General features: G+C 38.0%; 1 protein-coding gene across 3 annotated transcripts in view; it reads left to right on the top strand.

Annotated features, from left to right (window-relative positions):
* The window catches only part of spidr (scaffold protein involved in DNA repair), a 76,055-nt gene that overhangs the window by 28,393 nt on the left and 23,546 nt on the right, over window positions 1-24,116 (top strand). For 2 of the 3 annotated variants that reach the window (XM_055182647.2, XM_055182646.2), the window contains exons 9-11: window positions 4,368-4,572; window positions 5,772-5,995; window positions 18,249-18,407. In XM_055182647.2, coding sequence (XP_055038622.2) covers window positions 4,368-4,572; window positions 5,772-5,995; window positions 18,249-18,407 — 588 coding nt within the window. The remainder of the gene's footprint in view (window positions 1-4,367; window positions 4,573-5,771; window positions 5,996-18,248; window positions 18,408-24,116) is intronic. The other variant, XM_055182648.2, reaches the window with a different exon arrangement.

The following is a 24,116-nucleotide window of genomic DNA, read 5'->3' as shown; positions in this document are numbered from 1 at the left end:
AAGGGGGTTTGGCTAACAGAAAAATGTGAAAATCCCTATATTATATTATGTTAAGGTATTTTTGTATTTTGTGTATTTCCGGTGGCCAGTTTACTTACCCAAACTCATCTGTGCGTCTGCACAGCCCAGCGTTAAAGGAAATGCCAGTCATTGCACACCTGTACCGCGCCCTTACCTGTGTGTGTCAGCTTTGACGTCAGCACACATCAATCATGTTTGTTCTCAGACATCCTGCTCCGATCGACCGAAAGAAACATTCATTTGTATATTATCATTACGCTTTGACCGTGTGTGATCTGTGCGTAAAAAATCTGCGTTAATGCCTCATTTCTCGTAGTACTGACAGTTACAAATTTGCTTTGTGTTGTTTGTATAATTATTTCCTTGGATGAATATAATTCATTTGATTAGATCTTTTATTTGCTTCCAAGAAATGACATTGATATGTTTCTGAAAGTATTGTAAATGAAATATGATATCTAAATATAATGAATTCATGAAGTCATTTCATTTTTTTTTTAAGTATTACATGAGTAAAATAAAGATAGCACATTACAATAATGTTGTATTTGTTAACATAAGTTGCATAACTAACACTGAACAATACACCCACAGCATTTATTCATCTTAGTCAATGTTATTTCAGCATTTACTAATGCATTTTTAAAATAAAAAATTATGCACAATGAATATGAACAAATTTATTGGCATTAACAAAGATGAATAAATTCTGTTATCTTTTTCATTGTTAGTCCATGTCAGCTAATAAATTTACTAATGCAACCCTTTCCAAAAAATCGTTTTATTCATATGCATGTTTTACTTTTTTATTACATACATGCAATATTTAAGCATTACACTAATAGTTATAACATGCATAGTAAGCGCGTTTTCAGTTTATTTAGTTATTCCCGACAAAGCACGGAAAACCAGATTTTCCCGAAGCACTCTTTCCATGCTGTCACTCCAGGGTTGTCAAAGATCAGATTTTCCCCCCTTTGTTCCTTAGGTTGACAAAAAAGTAGAAAAAAAGCTGTTGTTTGCACAAGGGCGGAGAAAACCTCCACCTCTCCTGTGTAAACTTGCCTGCGCTGGCTGCCCTGGAGCCGCTGTGTGCTGTCTGAAGTTCATGAAGTTCACTCCCATTACTCCTATTTGCTGGCACCTGCTCAAATCTCTCCGGGCAGGACGATTTGAATATTGACGTGAGCGTTACGTCTCATGACATGAGGTTGCAGGCCTCGGCTTGTAGCAGTGCAAAGGCTGTTTTGCAGAGTAGTTTGTTTGGTACAGATGTGTTTATTCAACCTCCAATGCTGAGATTGATTATGGGTGTTTGTAAAGTACGCCTGACGCTAAAATGTCCAGATCTAGATGCATGTTTGCATATTGGTCAAATGTGTTCATTTAGTTGAATGCATCTTTAAGAGTGACCCTGCCTGTTTTTGTGATTGACTGTTTTATGCATAAAATCATCCTGTATAATGTAAACAACAATTCAATATTGACTAAGTAAGGTCATGTCAAAGTTGAAATCAATGTGAAATCAAACTTGTTCATCACCTCATCAATACTCACTGGGTGATTCTCACAAAAACTTGCTTTTTAAAAATGTCAAGCATGAAAATGTAAAAATTGCTTAAATTTACTTTTTTTCCCACCAGACATTGAAAAACAAAGTCTGGAGTAAATGGGAACATTAATTTAAAAACTTTTACTTATCATTTAACACTTTTTGTAATATAGTTAAAAAAATTAGTCCTAAAAAATCTCATTACCGCAACAGTCAGAAAGCATCAACACTGACATATTTTCAAAATGACATGACAAACCTGAAAGAACATAATTTGGAGATTCTGCACATGCATTTAAAATCAAAGTATTATGCTTCTATTAATTTAATTAACATTTAATAAGCATCTGTTGCGGTAATGATAATCAAAATGTCGTGTAAGCATTCTGACAAGACAATATTTCAAATTAACTGTAAAAAAATGATCTTACCTGGTAGCCATCTTGAAGTAACTGGTCCATGTGCTTGGTCACTCAAAATCAAACTTTATTAAAATTCTGTATGTGTGCTTAAACTGTTCTCAAAAAGTGTTGCGGAGGATGAGAACATCAGGCATGGACACATCATTTTCCTAATTTTTCTTCATTATTATTATACATGAATATTCAGTAAATATTTTTTCTGTCATCTAAAGTAGTCTAGCAAAACATCCATTTTTTTATTCTTAATATTTTTGTGTTAATTTGATTAAATTACAACATAACGCATGTTCAAACACAGCCAGACACATTGCGGTAATAAGAATTTCAGCAGAAAATGAGATAAAATTTACAATTATAAATTCTTATGTTGAAATCGCACATTGTGCAAGGTAGAACACAGTATTGTGTTAATTCTGATGCTTTTTAACGTTACTATATTACACATTTTAAAGCTAAAATCATTAGTGCTGTGGTGTTTCAATGGTTTCGTGAGAATCACCCCACTAGTCAACATTTGAAGTGGATCAAAACCTTTCCTAAAAGTTTTCTTAAAACCAACATCCAACACCTGTTCTTGTTTTAGGACAAATTTGATGAATGTTTTTGATCCACTTCAAATGTTGACTAGTATATTTGTGACGGGGTCACAAATTATACAAAAGATTCAGTTACAGTACATGCATGAAGCAAGAGACGTGTTTTATATTTGCAGGAATCAGTTTTCTTTCTTGAGATTCATTGCGGGTTAGTGAGTATCACCCCAGGCTATAACCTATATACACACTACTCAACAGATAGACGTATTTCATTCACAAGCTTGTCTTGTCATTGTATATGCGCTTACTCCAGTATTTAAAGTAAACCTCATGATAAAACCCATATGTCGGGTACGTCGAAACTAGTCTGATTGTTGACCCTCAATATAACTCCTGGTCCAGTTTAACCTCATTCTCAAGCAAACTAACAAAATGGCATTTTTGTTTTGGCGAATGACAGATTCTTTTGTTGGTTTTTGGACCAATACTAAGGCAGACCTTTATTCTAAAACCACAGATAACCTATTGCCAAGTTAAAACAAATCGACTTTAACAAGTGTTTTGATGAAGAGATGTTTTGTGAATGCATGTGAAATGAAAGCAAGTCACTTTTTGTCACCACCGATTGTTTTCCATCTCAAGAGGGACGGCCTACAGCTTACCTGAAGATGTGCTGAGACTCTTTAATATGTGTGAGAACTGTGTAGGTGGTCATTTGTTTTTTGTCAATCAGAAAACGTGATTATGCAAACGCATGATTCAATGCATATTCAGCCAAAGTCCGCGTAGTTATGCAGGAGCCGCATTTTTTAAATACGCCGCACTTTCGTGGCATAAATTGCAGATTACTGCTTGCAAAATATGAGGGGCTTGCATGATTTCATAATCCCCACATTTTAGTTGCAAAAAGTCATATATATATCTTAGCAGAAAGTTGAAAATTATTGCATTTACTTCACACATGCGCAGCCATGTTCCCTGTTGTCATGGGAATGTTAGGAAGTGACGTAATTAAGCGACGTGAACATCAATGAAAAGCTGCAAACAGTTTTTGCAAGTTCACGCAGTTTTTGCAAGTTCCCGCAATTTTGGCAAGTTCCCGCATATTCCATCGCATTTTTTTAAGAAAATGTGCCGCCAGATCAAGGATTTTTTCGTGCAACAATCACAAAAAAACTCCGCATTTTTCTAGAAGGACTGAATCTTAAGCGAGAATCCATCAACGTTAAAAGAAATCAATAGGTTCAGTATTGTTAAAGTGCACAAATTATCCGATTTACGTTTTTACATTTCCTTTGGTGTATGTGTGTATTAGTTCATGTTAACGATATGCAAAAGGTACAAACCCCAAAGTAAACAATGACGTGAGTTATCGTCTCCAACGTAAATCTCTTTTCTTGGACTACAACAAACACGGATTGGTAGGCAACAGTTTACGTCCTGGGATTGGTGATGTAGACAGGATCCTCACAACCTGTAAGTTAACTCCTGTTAGCATAGCATTGTGAGCGAATCTTTCAAACATGGTAAGGAGCGTCACATTTCCAGCTGATGTCAGAGTTATTCAGGCCAATCACAATGTACAGATTTGCTGGCCAAGCAGGGACACAGAGCTTTTCAAATCTATGCGTTTCAGGAAGAGAGTGTAATCTGGAGCTACAAAAAGTAAGATCATGTCAAAGACAGAAATCAATGTGAAATCAAACTTTGATGCTCCTAATCTCATCGTTAGATTGAGACTTTAACAAGACTTCAAAGGGTCACGTTTTTGTTTTTAATATAATTTTTTTTTGTAAATGGACATTTTATAACCCCCCCACTTCTCTGTCTTTATAGGCAAAATCTTGTTGTCGAGGGAGAGCTCTATCCCATTATACTCAACACACATTTCAGTCAGAAGGTTTGCGTAGAAAACGATAATTCTGACCCTCCAAAATCTGTGGTCTCTGTGAAGAGATGCAGACCGCCCGAGTTAACCAGGTGTCTATGGAGGTCAGAGACGAGTCAAGTGTCAAACCAGAAATCATTCACTTCTGAACAGGTTGGTCAACTCTGCTCTCCTATAGAAATCTAACTAAAGTCATTTTTTTTGTGACTAATGGGGCGTACACACCAAACGTGAATTCAACAATTTGCACAAGTAGATTACATACAAAGTCATACAAACTCATGCTGGGCGATGCAAATGACGCAAATTGCCGCAAAAACACGCGCTGTTTATCTCAAACACGTCTCCCCACAAGTTGAAAATATTCAACTCAAGGGAAAAATTTGGATAAAATACAGTGAGTAATTCTATGCATAATCAGCCAAAGTCCATATATTTGTACAGGGGCCGCATTTTTTAAATACACTGCACTTTCGCCACATAAATTGCTCGCAAAATATGCGGGGCTTGCATGATTTTATAATCCCCACATTTTCGTAGCAAAAAGTCATATATAACTTAGCAGAAAGTTGAAAAATGTTGCATTTACTTCACACATGTGCAGTCAAGTTCCCTGTTATCATGGAATGTTAGGAAGTGACGTAATTACGCGACGTGAACATCAATGAAAAGCTGCAAAAGCTGCAAACAGTTCACGCAGTTTCATCGCATAAATATCCCGCATATTCCATCACATTTTTTAAGAAAACGTTAAGTAATGTTTTTAAGAAAACGATCAAGGATTTTTGCCCGCAACAATCACAAAAAAAAACTCAGTTTTTTAGAAGGACTGAATCTAGAGCGAGAATCGCGATGCTACGCGTTTGGTGTGTACCCAGCATAAAGGGGCGTACAGACCAAATGCGAATTCAACCATTTTCACTATTAATCAATGCAAAGACGCGAATAGACACAAACTCGCACGTAATGACGGCAATTGGGGCTGCACGATTGCTGTGAAAACTTGCAGTAATCGCTCTGTGCGAGTTCGTGTATATTTGCATTTTTGGATTGACTTGTGTACGTAATCTACTTGCGCAAATCATTGAATTTGCATTTGGTGTGCACCACCTATTACGGTTTTGTGATTCTGGTATGAATGACAACTAGCGACTAAAACCGACTTGGTGTCCTCCACCAATTTTGCTGTCGGAGTCAGAAAATCTTGATAAGTTTGTAATGGTGACGAACACATTTACCTTCGTGCATTTGGCAGACGCATTTATCCGAAGTGACTTACAGTGCATTCGAGGTATAACAGTGGTGATGCACGAAGATGAAAATAGTAGAAATAAATGTTAATGCTTTTCCAGCCTCAGGTCTCAGAGTTATCCTGCTTGGGCCGTAGAGGAGTTAGGGACTCTCTGCTGGACGCGGTAGAGGATTGTGGGTCCCCGGGGTCTCAAAGTGGACCCGTTGAAGTGGTGGTTCAAAGAGTCTACTGTATACCCATCAGCCGCTCTAACAGAGCTTCTCCACATCTCAAAACGTTGGACAAATCTCCGTCACGACCAGAACCATCGTCGCGCATCGGCAGGTACTTGATCTTTGATTTTTGTTTTTTAGGTGAATATTATGTACAACGTGCAGCTCAGTGGGAAGCACTTTTGCCTCACAGCAAAAAAAAAAACAAAGTTTAGATGTGGTACTAGCACAGAGGTGTAAGACTTGTTTACCTCCAGATCTGCAGCACCCTCAACCAGCCAAACCAGTTTAACAGACCAGTAACCAGTTCACTTCCTAAAACATTTGTAGAATAACAAAATTTAAATTGGGAACACGCTTGAGAACATTATTACATGCATGAGTCACGTAGTGACCTAATTTATTTGTGATGAATATGAATGTTGATTGAACTTTGTCAATACAATGCAAAACTGCTTGTTGTCGTCAGTCTACATGTACCGCATGTTTTACGTGATATCTTGGGAACATGTTGACCGTACAATAAAGCTGTTGTCTGTTCCAAGCTCCACGATTGAAGTTCCAAGAGGTCAGTCTGCTCACGAGAGTGATAAATGGCTAAAGAGCAACTTTTGCTGCTTATTCTGTCAATGACTAACTAAACAACCCCTCCCAGTACACAAAGTTCTCTCTCTCTCTCTCTCTCTCTCTCTCTCTCTCTCTCGTTCACAGTTCTCTGGGCCATATGGTAAAACTCTACACACATCTCTAATTAAGCCCAGCGATGTCAGTGATCCATAGCCACACGCTTCCAGAGAAGCAGAAAAAAAAGAGAAAGAGCCACAGAGCTGTGACGTGCAGAACAAACAAAAGCAAAGCTTGAAACAAGGCCATGAACCAACAGCAAGAACAAATTGAATTTAATGGGATTTATGCTATACTTGCTGCCACAATGCTATAGGGATTGTGGGTGGATATCATGGTGTTGCTAAGTGGTTGCTAGGGCGTTCTTTGCTGGCCCAGGTCAAAATAACTCATCTCAAGTCTCTATGGCCATAGATATAAATACATAGATGCCTTATTCGTTCGCCATTTTGGATTAGTCCTGTTGCAGACGTTACTCACAGCTTTTCAGAATACCAAAACGTTGCACAGCATGTGGTTATAAACTCTTTATTTATTGCAGTATAGTTTATAAACTATAGTAACTTTTAATGTAGTGTTACCTAACATTTGTTCGTCTTGGTGTGTTGTGTTAGTTTCGCAATTGTAATGTTTCGAGCACGTAACATTTGGTAATCGTACATGCGTTTTGGTAATCAGATGCGCAGCTACCTCTCGAATATACACGAACTAGCTTAAGGGCGAAGTATGGTCTATTTTTACGTTTAGGGGATGGTTCGCGTACAGTGCGCGTGACGCAGTTTTCTTCATTAGAAGAGTGCACGCGTCCTGCTTTTTGAAACCCCCCCATACATACGTCGGGTAGGTCACGCATGCGCCTACAGTAGAATGTATTATATATAGCCCAGGAGATGCATTGCATTTCGTCGCAATGTGCATGTGTCGAACATCTGTGTACACGTACGAGTCAAATAAACTGTATTTTGCGACGATGAGTATTCAACCGTGCACGTACGTTCACGTACACTTAAAAAAAACTGACTATACTCCGCGCTTTAGCTTGCAGGGTTACCAGAAAAAACTCATCCAAAATCTAGCCCGATGACCTTATCCCAAATATCAAAACTTTCATGAACTAAATAATCATACTTTTTTTTTATTAAAAACATTGCACATTTAACCTGCGAAAAAAATCGCTTTATAGGGCGTACACATCAAACGTGAATTCAGCGTTTTGCGCGAGTAAATTACATACAAAGTCATGTAAAGATCCGAAAAGACACGATCTCGGGCAGGGCAAAGCGAATGACGTAAATTGGGCTCATATTCGCGTAAGTTGAAAATATTAAACCCAAGCGAAAAATTTGCATGATACGACATTAAATACTGTAAATAATCTAGAGTGAGGAAAGTGATGCTTTGCGTTTGGTGTGTACGCAGCATTAGAATGATTAGATACCGCAGGAACAGAGTAGACTTGGCAACGCAGGTTTACATACTGCCTTGGTCCATTCCAATGTGGTAGACGACTTGTGTATAGCGGCACAAAGCAGCAACCACTAATGAGGTATCTATACTATAACTATGTCTATAACATTCTGATATGAAATGGATTGTTTTCCTTTATTGTAAAACAATGGTATTTTTCCCGATTTTTGGCAAAACTTAGATGTAAAAAGGATCAACTCTGTCAGCTGACCCGCTTGGACTGGCGGTGGGTCGGCAAAACATTGCTCTCTCCAGAGGTCCACTGTTTATTGTCAATGCTATAAACACAAACACACCGAGTTTATATTCCTCTACACGATCTGAGAACTTTTGCCAAGACAAGCAACAAATCAAGAGGGAGAAATTATGGGATATCATCATCAACTGATATTTCTGGACAGAAAGTGCCAGGCAGGCAGATATGTGTATATTTAGATAACTTTTGATATTGCAAAGCTAAATTTCAGGCCCTTATGAGGAGGCTTATAATCGTATTTAATTGCATTGAATAGGCATTTTATATTCACTCTCAAGTATTTATAGTGTCTGCTGGCTGTGTTTGTACCCTGACCCACATCAGGTTAAGTCCAGCGATGTTGGTCACAACATTATCCTCCTGTCAACACACATACTGAACCGTCTGACCGGGATCTAGTTACTTTTTCCATCTCGCTTCATCAACATATCCACGTGCGTTTTGGACAACCAAACAACGTGTCTCTGAACGACTAAGAGTTGGGAGCGGGTGTGATGGACGTGGATTACTCGATGTCCTCTTCGATGATTTATACACAGTCTGTCTATAAATAAAACTGCATCCGATGCTTATAGAGCCTTTTACAGTTTGTAAACATTATGATGTTTTTTGTGGGCGGAGTTTCGATGGAGGCTGACTAATGCTAGCTAGATACGTTTGGTAACACTTTACAATAAGGTTGTATTTGTTAACTTTAGTAAATGCATGAACTAAAAATAAGCAATATAATTTGTCATCATTTATTAATCTTTGTTAATGCCAATAAAATTATTCATGTTAGTTCATGGTGCATTAACGTTAACAGATACAACTTTTGATTTTAAAATATATTCATAAATGAACATGAACTAAGATTAATAAATGCTGTTGAAGTATTGTTCATTGTTCATGTTAACTAAAGAATTATTACACTTTTATAAAAAAATCGGATAAATTGCTTACCCCCATATCATCCAAGATATTTATGTATTTCTTAGTTCAAGAAGAAATACATTTTTTAAAAGGAAAACATTCCAGGATTTTTCTCCATATAGTGGACTTTAGTGGACCTTAACAGTTTACAATTTCAATGCAGCTTCAAAGGGCTCTAAACGATCCCAACTAGGGCTGGGTATCGATTCAGATGTTCCAGATCGATTCAATTTCGATTCAAAAGCTATCAAATCGATTCGATTTCGATTCAATTTTCGATTCAGTTTTCGATTTCGGTTCTCGATTCAACTCAATGAATATAGATTTAATGCAAATACTATATTAATACAACCGAGGCATTAGGGTCTTATCAAGCGAAACAATTGTCATTTTTACAAAAAAAGTACTTTTAAACCATAACTTCCCATCTTGCACTAATGCTGCATTTACACCAACTGCGGTAGAGGCGTGAAGCGCGAGTGATTTCAATGTTAAGTCAATGTGAAGGCACGTTGACGCGTGTCAGGAGTTCCTGCGGCGCGGAAGAGGCGTTCGGCGCGGAAGGCGCGTTTCCGCCTCTTTCGCGCGTGAAGCTCGCGCGAAAGGCGCGAATTGAGCGTTGTGCGCGGTACGCACGAATGTGCTTTTTGTGTATTTTGCGGTTCACGCGAATTTGCGGCTGACGCCCGAGTTGAAAAATTTGAACTTTGGCGGAATTTTGGCGGAAAACATTCGTCTTGCAAACAGACAACCGCATAGCACTTGCCCCTCCCACAAGAAGCGGAGTTTGCCTCTGACGCGCGTCAAATGCAAACGCAATTTTGACGCCCAAAACGCGGTTGGTGTAAACTCAGCATAACCGTGTGATGCGCCATCGTGACCTTACGTATTATGTAATCATGTCCAAATATCACGCAGTTCATACGCAAACTACCACTCCAGTGTTTACAAGTGTGAAGAAAGAGGACCGTTCAGACGTTGTTGTATGTGGAATGATACTACTTAATGTCTTCGTGTTACTGTGCATTCATACCGCCACCGGCGAGAGCGGCAAAGTGGTCGGAATTCATTCATTTTCAATGAGAGCCGGCGTCGAGCTCTGGCAAGCAGCGGCGTGGCGCGTCATGTACAGTGTGAGCGTCGAGGAGAGTTGAAATCAGCTCAACTTTATGGTAATGAGATATGACACGGTTCGGCGGCAACCAATCAGAAGGCGGAAATGTTCGCCGACAACCAATCGGAAGGCGGAAATCTCCGCCTAAGAGGAGTTCAGAGAATTGCATTCGAGCGTCAGACCGTCCACTACACCTTTTCTTTAGCGTCGTTGGCAGGGCAGCCAGAGCTTTTATTGACGCTTTTGCCGGTGGCGGTGTGAATGCACAGTCAGTTTATTGTTTAAAATGGTCCGCAAGTGTCGGTTTACACATATGTAACGCGTGACCTTCAACGTGATTGCGCAATACGTAAGGTCGCTTTGGCATGTCACATGGCTACTGCAAGACGAGAAGTTGTGGTTTAAAAGTACTTTGTGAAAATGACAATTGTTTCGAAAGTTAAGACCCTTATGCCTTGGTTGGGATAGTTTTTGAAGCTGCATTAGAACTGTAAACTGTTAAGGTCCACTATATGAAGAAAAATTCTGGAATGTTTTCCTTAAAAAAAAAGTATTTTCCACTGAAGAGAATCAACTTTTTATTTTTTTATGAAAGTGGAGTAATCCTTTAACTAATGTTAACAAACACAACCTTATTGTAAAGTGTTGCCGTAAACAATTACTGAACAAAATCTAATTTAATTTAACTTTATCATTGTGTGTGCTCCCTGTGTAGCTCAGTAGTAGTGCATTGCATTAACAGTGCAAAATATCATGGGTTCCAACCCAGGTAACAAACATACTGATAAAAAATGTATTCCTTGTAAGTCACTTCAGATAAAAGCGTCTGCTATTTGCATAAATGTAAATGATAATCGAACCCCTGACCTTGCTAACATGATGCTTTACCGATACAAGAAATGTGACTTATTTGAAGAAACTCATAAGGTAACCCTTAATAGTACATTTTAGGACAATATCTAAGTGATATTGAGCGGTATAGAATTTACATTAAACTCTTATTTAATGTTGCATTTAAAATAAAAATAAAAATAAAGCTTGTTTTAGTATGTATATGTTTTATTTATTTTAATAACCTCAAATCTGAGCCAAACGTCTTTACAAACTAACATTAATTTATTCACCTTTAAGACAGCAGTAAATGTATAAACGCATTGTTCTCTGTGTTCAAACTGTCTTGGCTAGTTTATAAACATGTTTCCCATCAGATTTAATGCTTGAAATCCATTTCCTTGTTTATACGCTCTGACATGCATTTTCAGATGTTGACAACATCTCTCTGTTTCTGGAACGTTCATATGTTTCGCCTCAACAAGACCAACCCATCTCATTACAAATCAATGTTGTGTATTTTGGACTGTTCGTTCGCAATTACGTCCTTTTTTCTCGCTTTTTTCTCTTTCTTAAGTTTCTGTGGCCGCTTTCCAGACAATAATTACGATTTAACTTTGGGTCCAAAAAGATATGTTGTTCCAGTAAAAACTCAAGGCAGTAAAAACAGGCTGAAGACGTTCTCTGTTCGTTGACAGGAGGGGTTGGATGTTTTCTAGAAGAAGTGGAACACAATGTGCTTTACATCTCCGATTACAACCCTGTTTATCAAAATCTCAGATTTTATTGGTCGAAGCCACCCGGAAGCAACCCTGCCCACTTTCCCTCATCCAATCAGGCATCAGAACCGTTTTTGTGTATGTGTGAAGGAAACGAAAGGGGAGTGGGGTACCTCCATCGAGTGTGCTTGTGAAAAGTGTGTGCGCGAGTGTTTGGACAAGCTCAATGGATCGTGTTCCTGGAAGCGCCCCCAAGTTGCTGCGAATTCCTCACAATAACAAATTCCTGAAAGTGTCTAGTGATTGCGGCCGGCCAGTGACAGAGACCTTAACCCCCTGTCTCGCTGCGCTGGAGGAAGTGTTTGAAACACACAAGGGGGGTTGTTTATGTCAACCTGGCTGTACCACAAAATGCTACTGGTCCTTCACCTCTCCTGTTCTCCGGTTTCATAGACATACGCGGGTCTAAACAAGCCTCAGTATTCAGAACATCGAACTCCCTTAACCTTGGTGTTCTTTAGCCAGGCAAGAACAGGTAACAGTCGGTCACGATGACTTCAGATGTGCCTATCACAGTTCATCAGAGGTCAAATCATATCACCCTTTCACCAGCGTTGATGTGCTGTCCTGATAACGTTTCGTTTTTTGCATTCTGAATCGTTTCCTTCTAAATTGGAAGTCGTTTCTTTTTTTGATTTACTTTTGGACATTTTTGGTGCTTGGAGTATAAACATTTTAATGCGAAACATCTTGTTGCTTTATCCGAATCTGGACCGGACCGAGTTGCACACAATGTCCCTTTCGAGACAAAGTGCTTTTAGGAGTTTTTGTCTGAGTGTGAAATATTGTACAAAAATAGATTGAAACTGGTTTATTCCAGAGTAGAAGACTATGTTGTCAACATTTTGATATTTAAACTAATTGTATTTAAAGGTGCTCTAAGCGAATTCACGCATTTTAGACCATAAATTTTTTTTTGATACATACAGCAAACATCTCCTCACTATTTGCTTGCTACCTGACCGCTGATCAAACTGTAAAAAAACACGATCTCTGTAGACAGCCCAGGCTCCACAAACGGCAATAACAACACAGTGGCCAAACCTACCAACACGAAACATAACAATGTGTTCCAGCCAATAAACGACAAGAAGGATTTGGGGGTGGGGGTTGGTCGTGTTCATGAAAGCCCAGGAGGGGGAAGAGTTAGCTACACTCCGTTGGTTTGAAAACAGTTCAAACATCAACAAAAAGTGACGTCACACAGATTCGCTTAGAGCGCCTATAAGTTTTAGATAAGGCTTTGTGTAAATGACATAAAATTGGTTGCATAGATCAGTAGAACTAATTACAATTCAATACGCAAATAAAAAAATCAATTACGTAAAAAATTACGTCTAATCCTAATCAACTATACAAATGATGACATCATCATACTTATTTAGGTGGCGTGTACACAAAGGCGTTTCCAATTGTTTCCAATGGAAGTGTCGCACTTTTCCGCTGACTTTTTTATTTTTCTGCGCCGAGAGCCCAGAGTTGAAACATTTTTAGCTTTGCAAGAAACACTTCGCTCTGCAATGTCACTTTTCACTCGGCCATCCAATCACAGTGATGATGTTGATATCAAGCAACCGTGGGGTAGTTCGCATGTAGCCTAAGGTTAGCTTTAAATTTCTAGTAAATTCATTTAGAAGATAATCTGTGAAGACAGTGTAATTTTCATAAACTTTTGTTTAACACAAAGTTTACAATTGTTTTTGATAAGTCTATGGAAAAAATGAATGGGTTCTTTGGCGGTGTAACTTTTGTCTTGCTAATTTCCGGGTCGGCCTACAAAGATATGTCATACCTGCGGCACTCGGTTGTTGTGCAATAGTAAATGTTTTAATGTTAGTCCTTTGTATTTTAATACAAAAATACAAAAAGCACGCTCTTAGCTCGAACTATCCAAAAAAACGAAGTTTATTAGAAGTTGTTCGACATAAAATCTTTACGTTAAAATAAATAAAATGCAAAAAATTGCCTATAATACCGAACCTGTTTCTAAAACATGTAATGAATGACTTCTAAAATCATCCCTGTTATTTTTACATACCACTTGGGTTATCTGTACTGCAATCAAATCACTGTCTGTCATGTGAAAATATATTTAAATCCAGACCTGTTTGTTTAGTCCTGTGGTTTACTGTCTCCAAATAAGTCTCAGTCTCTATGAAGTGACTTTCTGAATACTATTAATACCTGCAAAAATATCATTTTGAGTACTGAAGCACATGCATGCAACCGCTGGGAGTCAAGTCATAAATCAGGTCATAAGTTAATCCCTGTTTAAACATCTAGTAGTGTTTGTTTGTCGGGTGATGTTCGCCTCTTAATCATAGACTTTCAATAGTGGTTTGTTTCTGTACCTGTGCTGCTTTTTAATAAATATGGTTTTTCATTTTATAGTCGACAAACTCATTCTTTTTGGATTTTGACGTTTCTGTCAGCCAGAGAGGTTATTTTAATATCCGTCTTAACCTCTGTATCTCTTTGTACTAGTTAAATAATCACTGTTACTGCATCACAGCTGCGAATGATGGTGGTGTCCGAAGTAACAAGACATTCATTGTACATTCAGTGCTCCATTTAGTTACCTGATGTTTGGTTATTTACATCTGATCTGATGGTTTGCATGGTTATCTTATGCTGCGTACACAGCAAACGTGAAACACCGTGTTCCTCGCTCTAGATTACCTGCGGGATTTAACTTTGTGTGATGCAAATTTTTGTTGAATATTTTTAACTTGGGGAAAGACTAGTGCTGGGCAAAAAAATGTATTTTTCGATTAATCGTTTTTTAAAACGTGGTCGATTCTCAAAGAGCAGAATCGATTTTTTTTCCCCCCATATTTTTTCTGCAAACATTGAACGTAATATTAATGCTAATCAAATTACTAGTCTTCTTCACTAGATGTCACCCTCTTTTTTGCCTTGCGCGATGTTACCAAGGAGCGAGAGGTGAGCCTGTCATTCTTTCATTTAGTCCTTAAAATGGCAGTTTTGGGTGCTTCATCGACATTGATGCCACCTTCACATAAAAAGTAAGAGGTATGGAGGCATTTTAGATTTCGCTAGCAAGACGACGACGATAGTGTTGTGGCTTTTAATTTCTTTTTATTAATTACCCACTTGTAAACTGCTGTTCACTGTTCTTTTTTATTAATATAGTATTTGTATTAAATCAATATTCATTGAGTTGAATTGAGAATTGAACATAAAAACCGACCCGAGATCCGGAATCGAAAATTGAACCGAGAATCGAAATCGAATCGATTTGATAGCTTGTGAATCGAAATTGAATCGATCTGCAACATCTGAATCGATACCCAGCCCTAGCAAAGACACATTTAAGGCGAAAAGCACATGTTTTCGCATCTTTGCACCGCGCAATTCGCATCATTAGCCCCACGCAGTTTGTGTCATTCGCATCAGTCCACGCGATTATGTGTGTATTTGCGTCTTTGCATCAACTTTGTATGTAATCTGCTCGTGCGAATCGCGTTTGGTGTGTACGCCCTGTTATGCTGCGATATCTCTTTGAGAAATTTTCGCTTGATGACGCATTTGAGGTGAATAGTGTGTGTTTTCGTGGCAAAAGCGCCACCCAATTTGCACCATACGCATTGCCCCACCTGAATTCGTGTCTATTCGCGTCTTTGCATTGACTTTGTATGTAATCTACTTGCGCATATCGTTGAATTTACGTTTGGTGTGTACGCCCCGTTATGCTGCGATATCTCTTTGCGAATTTTTCGCCTGAATTGAATATTTTTAACTAGCACGAAGATGCTTTTGAGGGAAATAGTGGGTGTTTTCTTGGCAAATGCGCCACCCAATTTGCACCATATGCATTGCCCCACGTGAATTTGTGTCTATTTGTGTCTTTGCATTGACTTTGTGTGTAATCTACTTGCGAAAATCATTAAATTCGCGTTTGGTGTGTATGCCCCGTTATGCTGCGATATCTCTTTGCGAATTTTTCGCCTGAGTTGAATATTTTTAACTAGCACGAAGATGCGTTTGAGGGAAATAGTGGGTGTTTTCTTGGCAAATGCGCCACCCAATTTGCACCATACGCATTGCCCCACGTGAATTCAATTTGTGTCTTTGCATTGACTTTGTGTGAAATCTACTTTCGAAAATCTTTAAATTCGCGTTTGGTGTGTATGCCCCGTTATGCTGCGATATCTCTTTGCGAATTTTTCGCCTGAATTGAATATTTTTAACTAGCACGAAGATGCGTTTGAGGGAAATAGTGGGTGTTTTCTTGGCAACTGCGCCACCCAATTTGCACCATACGCATTGCCCCACGTAAATTCAATTTGCGTCTTTGCATTGACTTTGTGTGAAATCTACTTGCGAAAATCTTTAAATTTGCGTTTGGTGTGTATGCCCCGTTATGCTGCGATATCTGTTTGCGAATTTTTCGCCTGAATTGAATATTTTTAACTAGCACGAAGATGCTTTTGAGGGAAATAGTGGGTGTTTTCTTGGCAAACGCGCCACCCAATTTGCACCATACGCATTGCCCCACCTGAATTCGTGTCTATTCGCGTCTTTGCATTGACTTTGTGTGTAATCTACTCGTGCAAATCGTTGAATTCACGTTTGGTGTGTATGCCCCGTTATGCTGCGATATCTCTTTGCAAATTTTTTGCTTGAGTTGAATATTTTTAACTAGCACGAAGATTCTTTTGAGGGAAATAGTGGGTTTTTTCTTGGCAAACGCGCCACCCAATTTGCACCATACGCATTGCCCCACCTGAATTCGTGTCTATCCGCGTCTTTGCATTGACTTTGTGTGTAATCTACTCGCGCAAATCGTTGAATTCATGTTTGGTGTGTATGCCCCGTTATGCTGCGATATCTCTTTGTGAATTTTTCGCTTGAGTTGAATATTTTTAACTAGCACGAAGATGCTTTTGAGGGAAATAGTGGGTGTTTTCTTGGCAAATGCGCCACCCAATTTGCACCATACGCATTGCCCCACGTGAATTTGTGTCTATTTGTGTCTTTGCATTGACTTTGTGTGTAATCTACTAGCGAAAATTGTTAAATTCACGTTTGGTGTGTATGCCCCGTTATGCTGGGATATCTCTTTGCAAATTTTTCGCTTGAGTTGAATATTTTTAACTAGCACGAAGACGAGTTTGAGGTAAATAGTGTGTGTTTTCGTGGCAAACGTGCCACCCAATTTGCACCATACGCATTGCCCCATGTGAATTCGTGTCTATTCACGTCTTTGCATTGACTTTGTATGTAATCTACTCGTGCAAATCGTTGAATTCACGTTTGGTGTGTATGCCCCGTTATGCTGCGATATCTCTTTGCAAATTTTTTGCTTGAGTTGAATATTTTTAACTAGCACGAAGATTCTTTTGAGGGAAATAGTGGGTGTTTTCTTGGCAAACGCGCCACCCAATTTGCACCATACGCATTGCCCCACCTGAATTCGTGTCTATCCGCGTCTTTGCATTGACTTTGTGTGTAATCTACTCGCGCAAATCGTTGAATTCATGTTTGGTGTGTATGCCCCGTTATGCTGCGATATCTCTTTGTGAATTTTTCGCTTGAGTTGAATATTTTTAACTAGCACGAAGATGCTTTTGAGGGAAATAGTGGGTGTTTTCTTGGCAAATGCGCCACCCAATTTGCACCATACGCATTGCCCCACGTGAATTTGTGTCTATTTGTGTCTTTGCATTGACTTTGTGTGTAATCTACTTGCGAAAATTGTTAAATTCGCGTTTGGTGTGTATGCCCCGTTATGCTGCGATATCTCTTTGCGAATTTTTCGCCTGAGTTGAATATTTTTAACTAGCACGAAGATGCTTTTGAGGGAAATAGTGGGTGTTTTCTTGGCAAATGCGCCACCCAATTTGCACCATACGCATTGCCCCACCTGAATTCGTGTCTATTCGCGTCTTTGCATTGACTTTGTGTGTAATCTACTCGCGCAAATCGTTGAATTCATGTTTGGTGTGTATGCCCCTTTATGCTGCGATATCTCTTTGTGAATTTTTCGCTTGAGTTGAATATTTTTAACTAGCACGAAGATTCTTTTGAAGGAAATAGTGGGTGTTTTCTTGGCAAATGCGCCACCCAATTTGCACCATACGCATTGCCCCACGTGAATTCTGTTCGCATCTTTGCATTGACTTTGTGTGTAATCTACTTGCGAAAATCATTAAATTCACGTTTGGTGTGTTCAATAAATAAATGTATTTATAATAAAAATAACAATAAACAGTTCCAGCTTCTATAAGTAAAATAGTTTGTTACTTTAACTGTAGACAATTGATGGTTTGTATTAATAAAACATAACTCATCAAGTCAGATTTTAGCCAGAATATGTTTTATTTCTGTTTTTATATCTGTCTCTCTCTTTCTTTCTCAGGTTATGTGCTCTTGTTCAGGATGGTTATGGGATGTTCGGTGATGTTTTGTTGCAGTACGTGTCCTCGGATGCTGAGGTCCAGCAGATCTCTGAGCAGGTTGAAGGGAAAGTTTGTGTCCTCCAGGGCCTGCGGGTAATTCAGCGTCTCACCCGTGACAAGTGAGTCAGAGTCAGATGACATCTTGTTTAATCACATGACATTGATAACATTGTTTAATGAGTTTAATAAATCACACCCAGATTCATTTCTTCAGAAGTTGTTTTTTGAGCCAAAGCCTGGCTGGTTTATACACATAATGCATACCTGTCAACCCTCCTGATTTTTTTCCGGGTTTCTTTTGTATTTTACCATTCTACCCCATTTAAATAATTTCCTATATTTTTAGTCTTTATATTTTGCATTCACCTCCGGTAAAGCAGACTGCAGTATATCTGTAACATATCACTCAAACGACACCCGAGCTTACCGAGGATGTGTGGAGGATGACGAGCCGCGCGCAACGCTACAACCGACACGCGCATTAGTGCACACGTCCACCTGCATACACAAACTTGCACATTTGGATGTGCGGGCTGATGCGCGTGGGGGGTGTGCATTTTTTTATAACTTAGCGTGTTGGGAAACACTGCTCTTGGTGCTTTACTGCTTAACTCAGATGTTAAGAAATGCAACGTCTGCGCCCCATGTATATAACAAGAGCCATAAAAACAATGGTACAAGGTATACATTGCAAAAAAATAGCTCTTACTAAGTATTTTTCTCTTGTTTTCAGTGCAAATATCTAAAAAAATTCTTAAATCAAGATGCATTTTCTTGATGTGCAAATTACCTATAAAAATAACTCTAGTTTTTGCCAAAAATATCAAAGTTAAGTGAATTTGTGCTTAAAACTTTTCTTGAATTAAAGGATTAGTCAATTTTAAAAAAAAAAATCCAGATAATTTACTCACCACCATGTCATCCAAAATGTTGATGTCTTTCTTTGTTCAGTCGAGAAGAAATTGTTTTTGAGGAAAACATTCCAGGATTTTTCTCATTTTAATGGACCACAACACTTAACAGTTTTAATGCAGTTTCAATGAAGTTCAATGAACTTTAAACGATCCCAAAAGAGGCATAAGGGTCTTAATCTAGCGAAACGATTGTCATTTTTGGCAATAAAAAAATGCACTTTTAAACCACAACTTCTCGTCTATCTCCGGTCCTGTGACGCGCCAGCGCGACCTCATATAATTGCGTAATGACGTTGAAAGGTCACGTGTTACATACATGAAACGCACATTTGCTGACTATTTTAAACATAAACTGACACAAAGACATGAATTAGTATCATTCCACATACAACAACGTCAGAACGGTCCTCTTTCTCCACACTTGTAAACACTGGGGCGTAGTATCACATACGTCATCCGTGACCTCTTGACGTGATGAAGTATTATGTGAGGTCGCGCGGGCGCATCACACGACCGGAGGAAGACGAGAAGTTGTGGTTTAAAAGTGCATTTTTTTTTCTTTGCCAAAAATGACAATTGTTTCGCTAGATAAGACCCTTATGCTTCGTTTGGGATAATTTAGAGTCCTTTGAAACTGCAATTTTAAACTGCATTAAAACTGTTAAGTGTTGGGGTCCATTAAAGTCCATTAAAACTAGGGATCGACCGATATGGATTTTTTTAGTGCCGATACCGATTTTTGTTTCATCAGCCTTAGCCGATGACCGATACAGGCTGCCGATTTTCTTTAGCCGATATTTGGAGCCGATACTGCTTTTGCTCACTCAATTTACATCATAAAAATGGCACGATGACACCATATGTCTCAATTTTTAAAAAAAATTATTGAACTTAATAAAAAAACTATATTTAAAAAATAGTAAAAACGGGTGAGGGTGCTATGAAACCATGAACTGCACTCTCCACAATGACGAGGAACTATCAGCAAAGGATACTGATTTCTAGCACTTTACTACTACAAATATATATAGAGATGAGAAATAAAAACCCGCTTTGTGTAGCTATGATCAGCTGTTAGGCCGAGCTTTCGATGTTGTCATGGAAAGGTTGGTTGTTTTTAGTCACATGACCTGCAATCCCTTGCGGCTTCCAGCACTCTGTCTATAAATAATGCTGGAAAAAAATCGGCGAACACAGCACCCACATATCGGCCGATGCCGATACACATAAAACACGCAAATATCGGCCCGATATATCGGCCGACCGATATATCGGTCTATCACTAATTAAAACTAGTAAAATCCTGGAAAGTTTTCCTCAAAAAACATAATTTCTTCTCGACTGAACAAAGAAAGACATCAACATTTTGGATGACATGTTGGTGAGTAAATTATCTGGATTTTTAAGCAAATGGACTAATCCTTTAAGTGTTTTAAGAAAAAAGTAAAAAAAAATTCTTACCCCATTTTTTTGTTTGGATCGTAATTTAAGAATTCTGTGATATTTTTACTGAAAACAAAACAAAAATACTAACTAAGAAAGTAATTTTTTGCATGGAAGGGGGGCTGTTAGGGTTCATGAATTTTCCCTTATTTTCAAATCCCAATGTTGGCAAGTATGACATAATGCTGTTGTGCTTTTTTCGATCACTTTCCTCACTTCCTCTTCCCGTCATTTTCTGTCTACTAAAGCTGTATGGGTAGTTGACACATTATAGCTATATGCATTTTTTATCAGGATCATTTTGATGTTTATAAAAGTTGAAGCATGAAATTTGCAGTGTGATAAATACATTGGTATTAGTGCAAATATTTCATGTAGTCTTTTGAAAATTAAATGGAAATATCTTAAATCATTGATATTTGTGACCCAGTTTAAAGTAATTTTTTGTGATTTACTGTTTTCTAAATAAATTGATCCTACATAATGTAAAATATGTAAAAATATACCCTTGATATCTTTAATATTGACTCAGTAAGGTCATGTCAAGAATTGAAATCAATGTGAAATCAAACCTTGATGCTCCAATTTTTTTGCATAGTCTTTTTTAAATACTGATTGTATTTCTTTATTTTTAAATTGTCTGAAATATTTGAAAACATTCACACACATACAGTATGTCCACACTGAAAGCTTCTGTTTCCACTCGCACCTGCTCACAGTGTCTCGAGCGCACCGCACAGTTAGATTTATGTCTGTAATGGGTATTCCTGGCATCTCACCCTAAATATCATCTCAAGGTCAACATCCATGTTGTTTAAATTAAGGATGGCATGTGACGGGAAATTCTGGTGACGTGTTTTCACGGATTTTAAACACGGACATAAGATACCTCCTAACATTCATTGCTTATGTGGGATCAACAGCAATATGTGCTGTGAATGGGATATTGGTTACTTGAAGAAGTAAAATTGTTTTATTTCACCTTAATTTTATACAAAACCCAAAATGACCACAAATGAAAAATGGTATTTGCTAAAAAACTACATTGGCTGTTAATGTATTCACACTGTTTCAGATCAAAGGTGGACAGTAGTGAAGTATTTTTACTCTACTCAAGTATGCATTTTTCAAGCGTCTGTACTTTTTCTTTGGGTTTTTCTTTGGCAAACGTTTGCTTGACTACATTCCAAAGCATAAAGGGGTAGTTCACCCAAAAATGAAAATTCTGTCTCATGTTGTTCTCAACCTGTATGAGTTTCTTTATTCTGTTCACCACAAAAGAAGATATTCTTATAAATGATGGTAAGCACACAGTTGACAACTTGCATAGTAGGAAAAACAAATGCTATTGAAGTCAATGGGTACTACACGTCAACTGTGTGCTTTCCATCAATTATCAAAATATCTTCAGCAGAATAAAGAAATTCATACTCGCATATTGTGTAGGGTGAGTAAATGATGACAGAATGTGTGTTTTTGGGTAAACTATCCCCCATAATATTGTAAACTTCACTCTACTAGACTACATTTAATAAATAAAAGTTGCTTTTTTAGTTTTAACGCTTAAGTACATTAAAAATCTAGTATTTTCTTTCTTTTACTTAAGTAACACTTTTATTTATTTTAATTCAAGTAAATTTATGGAGGTACTAGATTTTTATTGTATTTAAGTATTATAGAAAAAAATGACCGAAATATTCACATCAGAAGTTCATATCACATTATGCATTTTGCAATGGTTTGGAATATGTGTTATTTTAATGCTTCAAATAGTTACATAAAGTCGAAGTTTTAGGTTGATGCAGATAGCAGGCGAGACCAATACACTGCAAATCTTGATGCCCAATTCCGATTTGTTGCCTGTATACGATTTACATCATCTTTTAAAAGTCGTATCCGATATCAGCATTAAAACGAAACACTTGGCAAAACAATTCAAGGTAGATATACTGACCTAAAACTAGGGCTGTCACGATTATGAAATTTGGCGGACGGTTACTTATCTAATAAATTGTGACGATTATGGCAATTAATTGCTTGTTTTAGGGCTTTGACGATTATGTCGATTAATTGCCTATTTTATTGCTTTGACATTTAATTCTCATAATTTTTTTCTTTGTTTATTAAATAATTTTCACATATTGTTGTGATTATTTAAATTTAATCTTTTGCGAGGTTTACCTTGCAGTAAATATTAATACACAACACATATTTAAAAGTAATCTGATACGGTCCCATTTATACAGGCACTGCAGTTCCCCCTTGTGTTTTTTAGAGAGATGTGCAATCATTGCGGTGATCTGAAATCATCGCGATGAGGTCAAACGATTGCAATGAGACGATTATTTAATCATTGTGACAGCCCTACCCAGAAAAGTTTAAACCATAGAGGAAGTAAACTGTTGCGATATGCAATTGACACAGAAAAATTATTATTATACAAGATTATAGAGATTTATTTCTGTACCAAGACATAAAACTTGAACATTACTCCACTAAGTGTAGCCGTCGTCCTCCATTGATAGCGGGTGGTGTCTACCTGAGTTAATGTCATTTCCCAGCGTCACAGTTTCAATGACGCACAACACGTCTTATGTACGATCTGTCCACTTACATTGCGGATGCGAATACATGTATCCGATTCATATCCAATTTATTTCCACATATCAATGAGGCAGGAAACCGAATGGAGAATATGCGTTTTTTTCCTCGTGGGTCATATCCGATCTGTGTCACTTGAGGGGAAAAATTTTGTTATTTCAAACAGGCTGTGTAAATACGGTGATAAGAGAGTAATGCTTTCTTTTTTTTAGAAAGAATTTAAAACTTGTTTGTTGTTATATGAGTTTAAGTTTTTAAAAATGAATATAATTTAATTTGATTTTACAAATTTAAAGCATTATCAAATTGCAAATTTTTTAGCAACACTGTAAAAAGTGAAATTTGGACCTACTTAAAATAGACTTCAATTAGGGGCTGTCCACACGGAGACGCGTATCACTGTATACGTATAAATTTGTTATCGTATTGGCGTTTCATCCACACGGATCTGGCGTTTTGGGAGACTGAATCCCCTATTTTTTGAAACCGGGTCCTAAAGTGGATAAATCTGAAACCGACACCCTTGCGGTTTCGTCTGTACAGCCAATCCATATATTTTGTGAAGCGAAAACGTCATCATGTCACGTGTCGGAAGCGTCACACGTAACAGCAACAACAATAACGGCGGACTACGTGATTGTGTTCGTGCTACAGAAGCTACTAAAGCCTACTAACTTTATTACAGCAAAATCTATTGCTTCTATGCAATTGTGGTGACCAACAAGCGATAATGGACAACACCATACGTTGGTTATGCGCATGCTCAAAGTCTTCTTCTCCGTGTATAGTGTATATCTGTGGCAGAATTACAGCGCCCCATACTGGTCCGGCATATATACTACACCGCTTTCAGTCGGTTTCAGTGGTTTC

This window comes from Misgurnus anguillicaudatus, chromosome 25 (genome assembly GCF_027580225.2).
Source record: "Misgurnus anguillicaudatus chromosome 25, ASM2758022v2, whole genome shotgun sequence".
NCBI classification, from domain to species: domain Eukaryota; kingdom Metazoa; phylum Chordata; class Actinopteri; order Cypriniformes; family Cobitidae; genus Misgurnus; species Misgurnus anguillicaudatus.
This window is presented reverse-complemented; position numbering and strand designations above follow the sequence as displayed.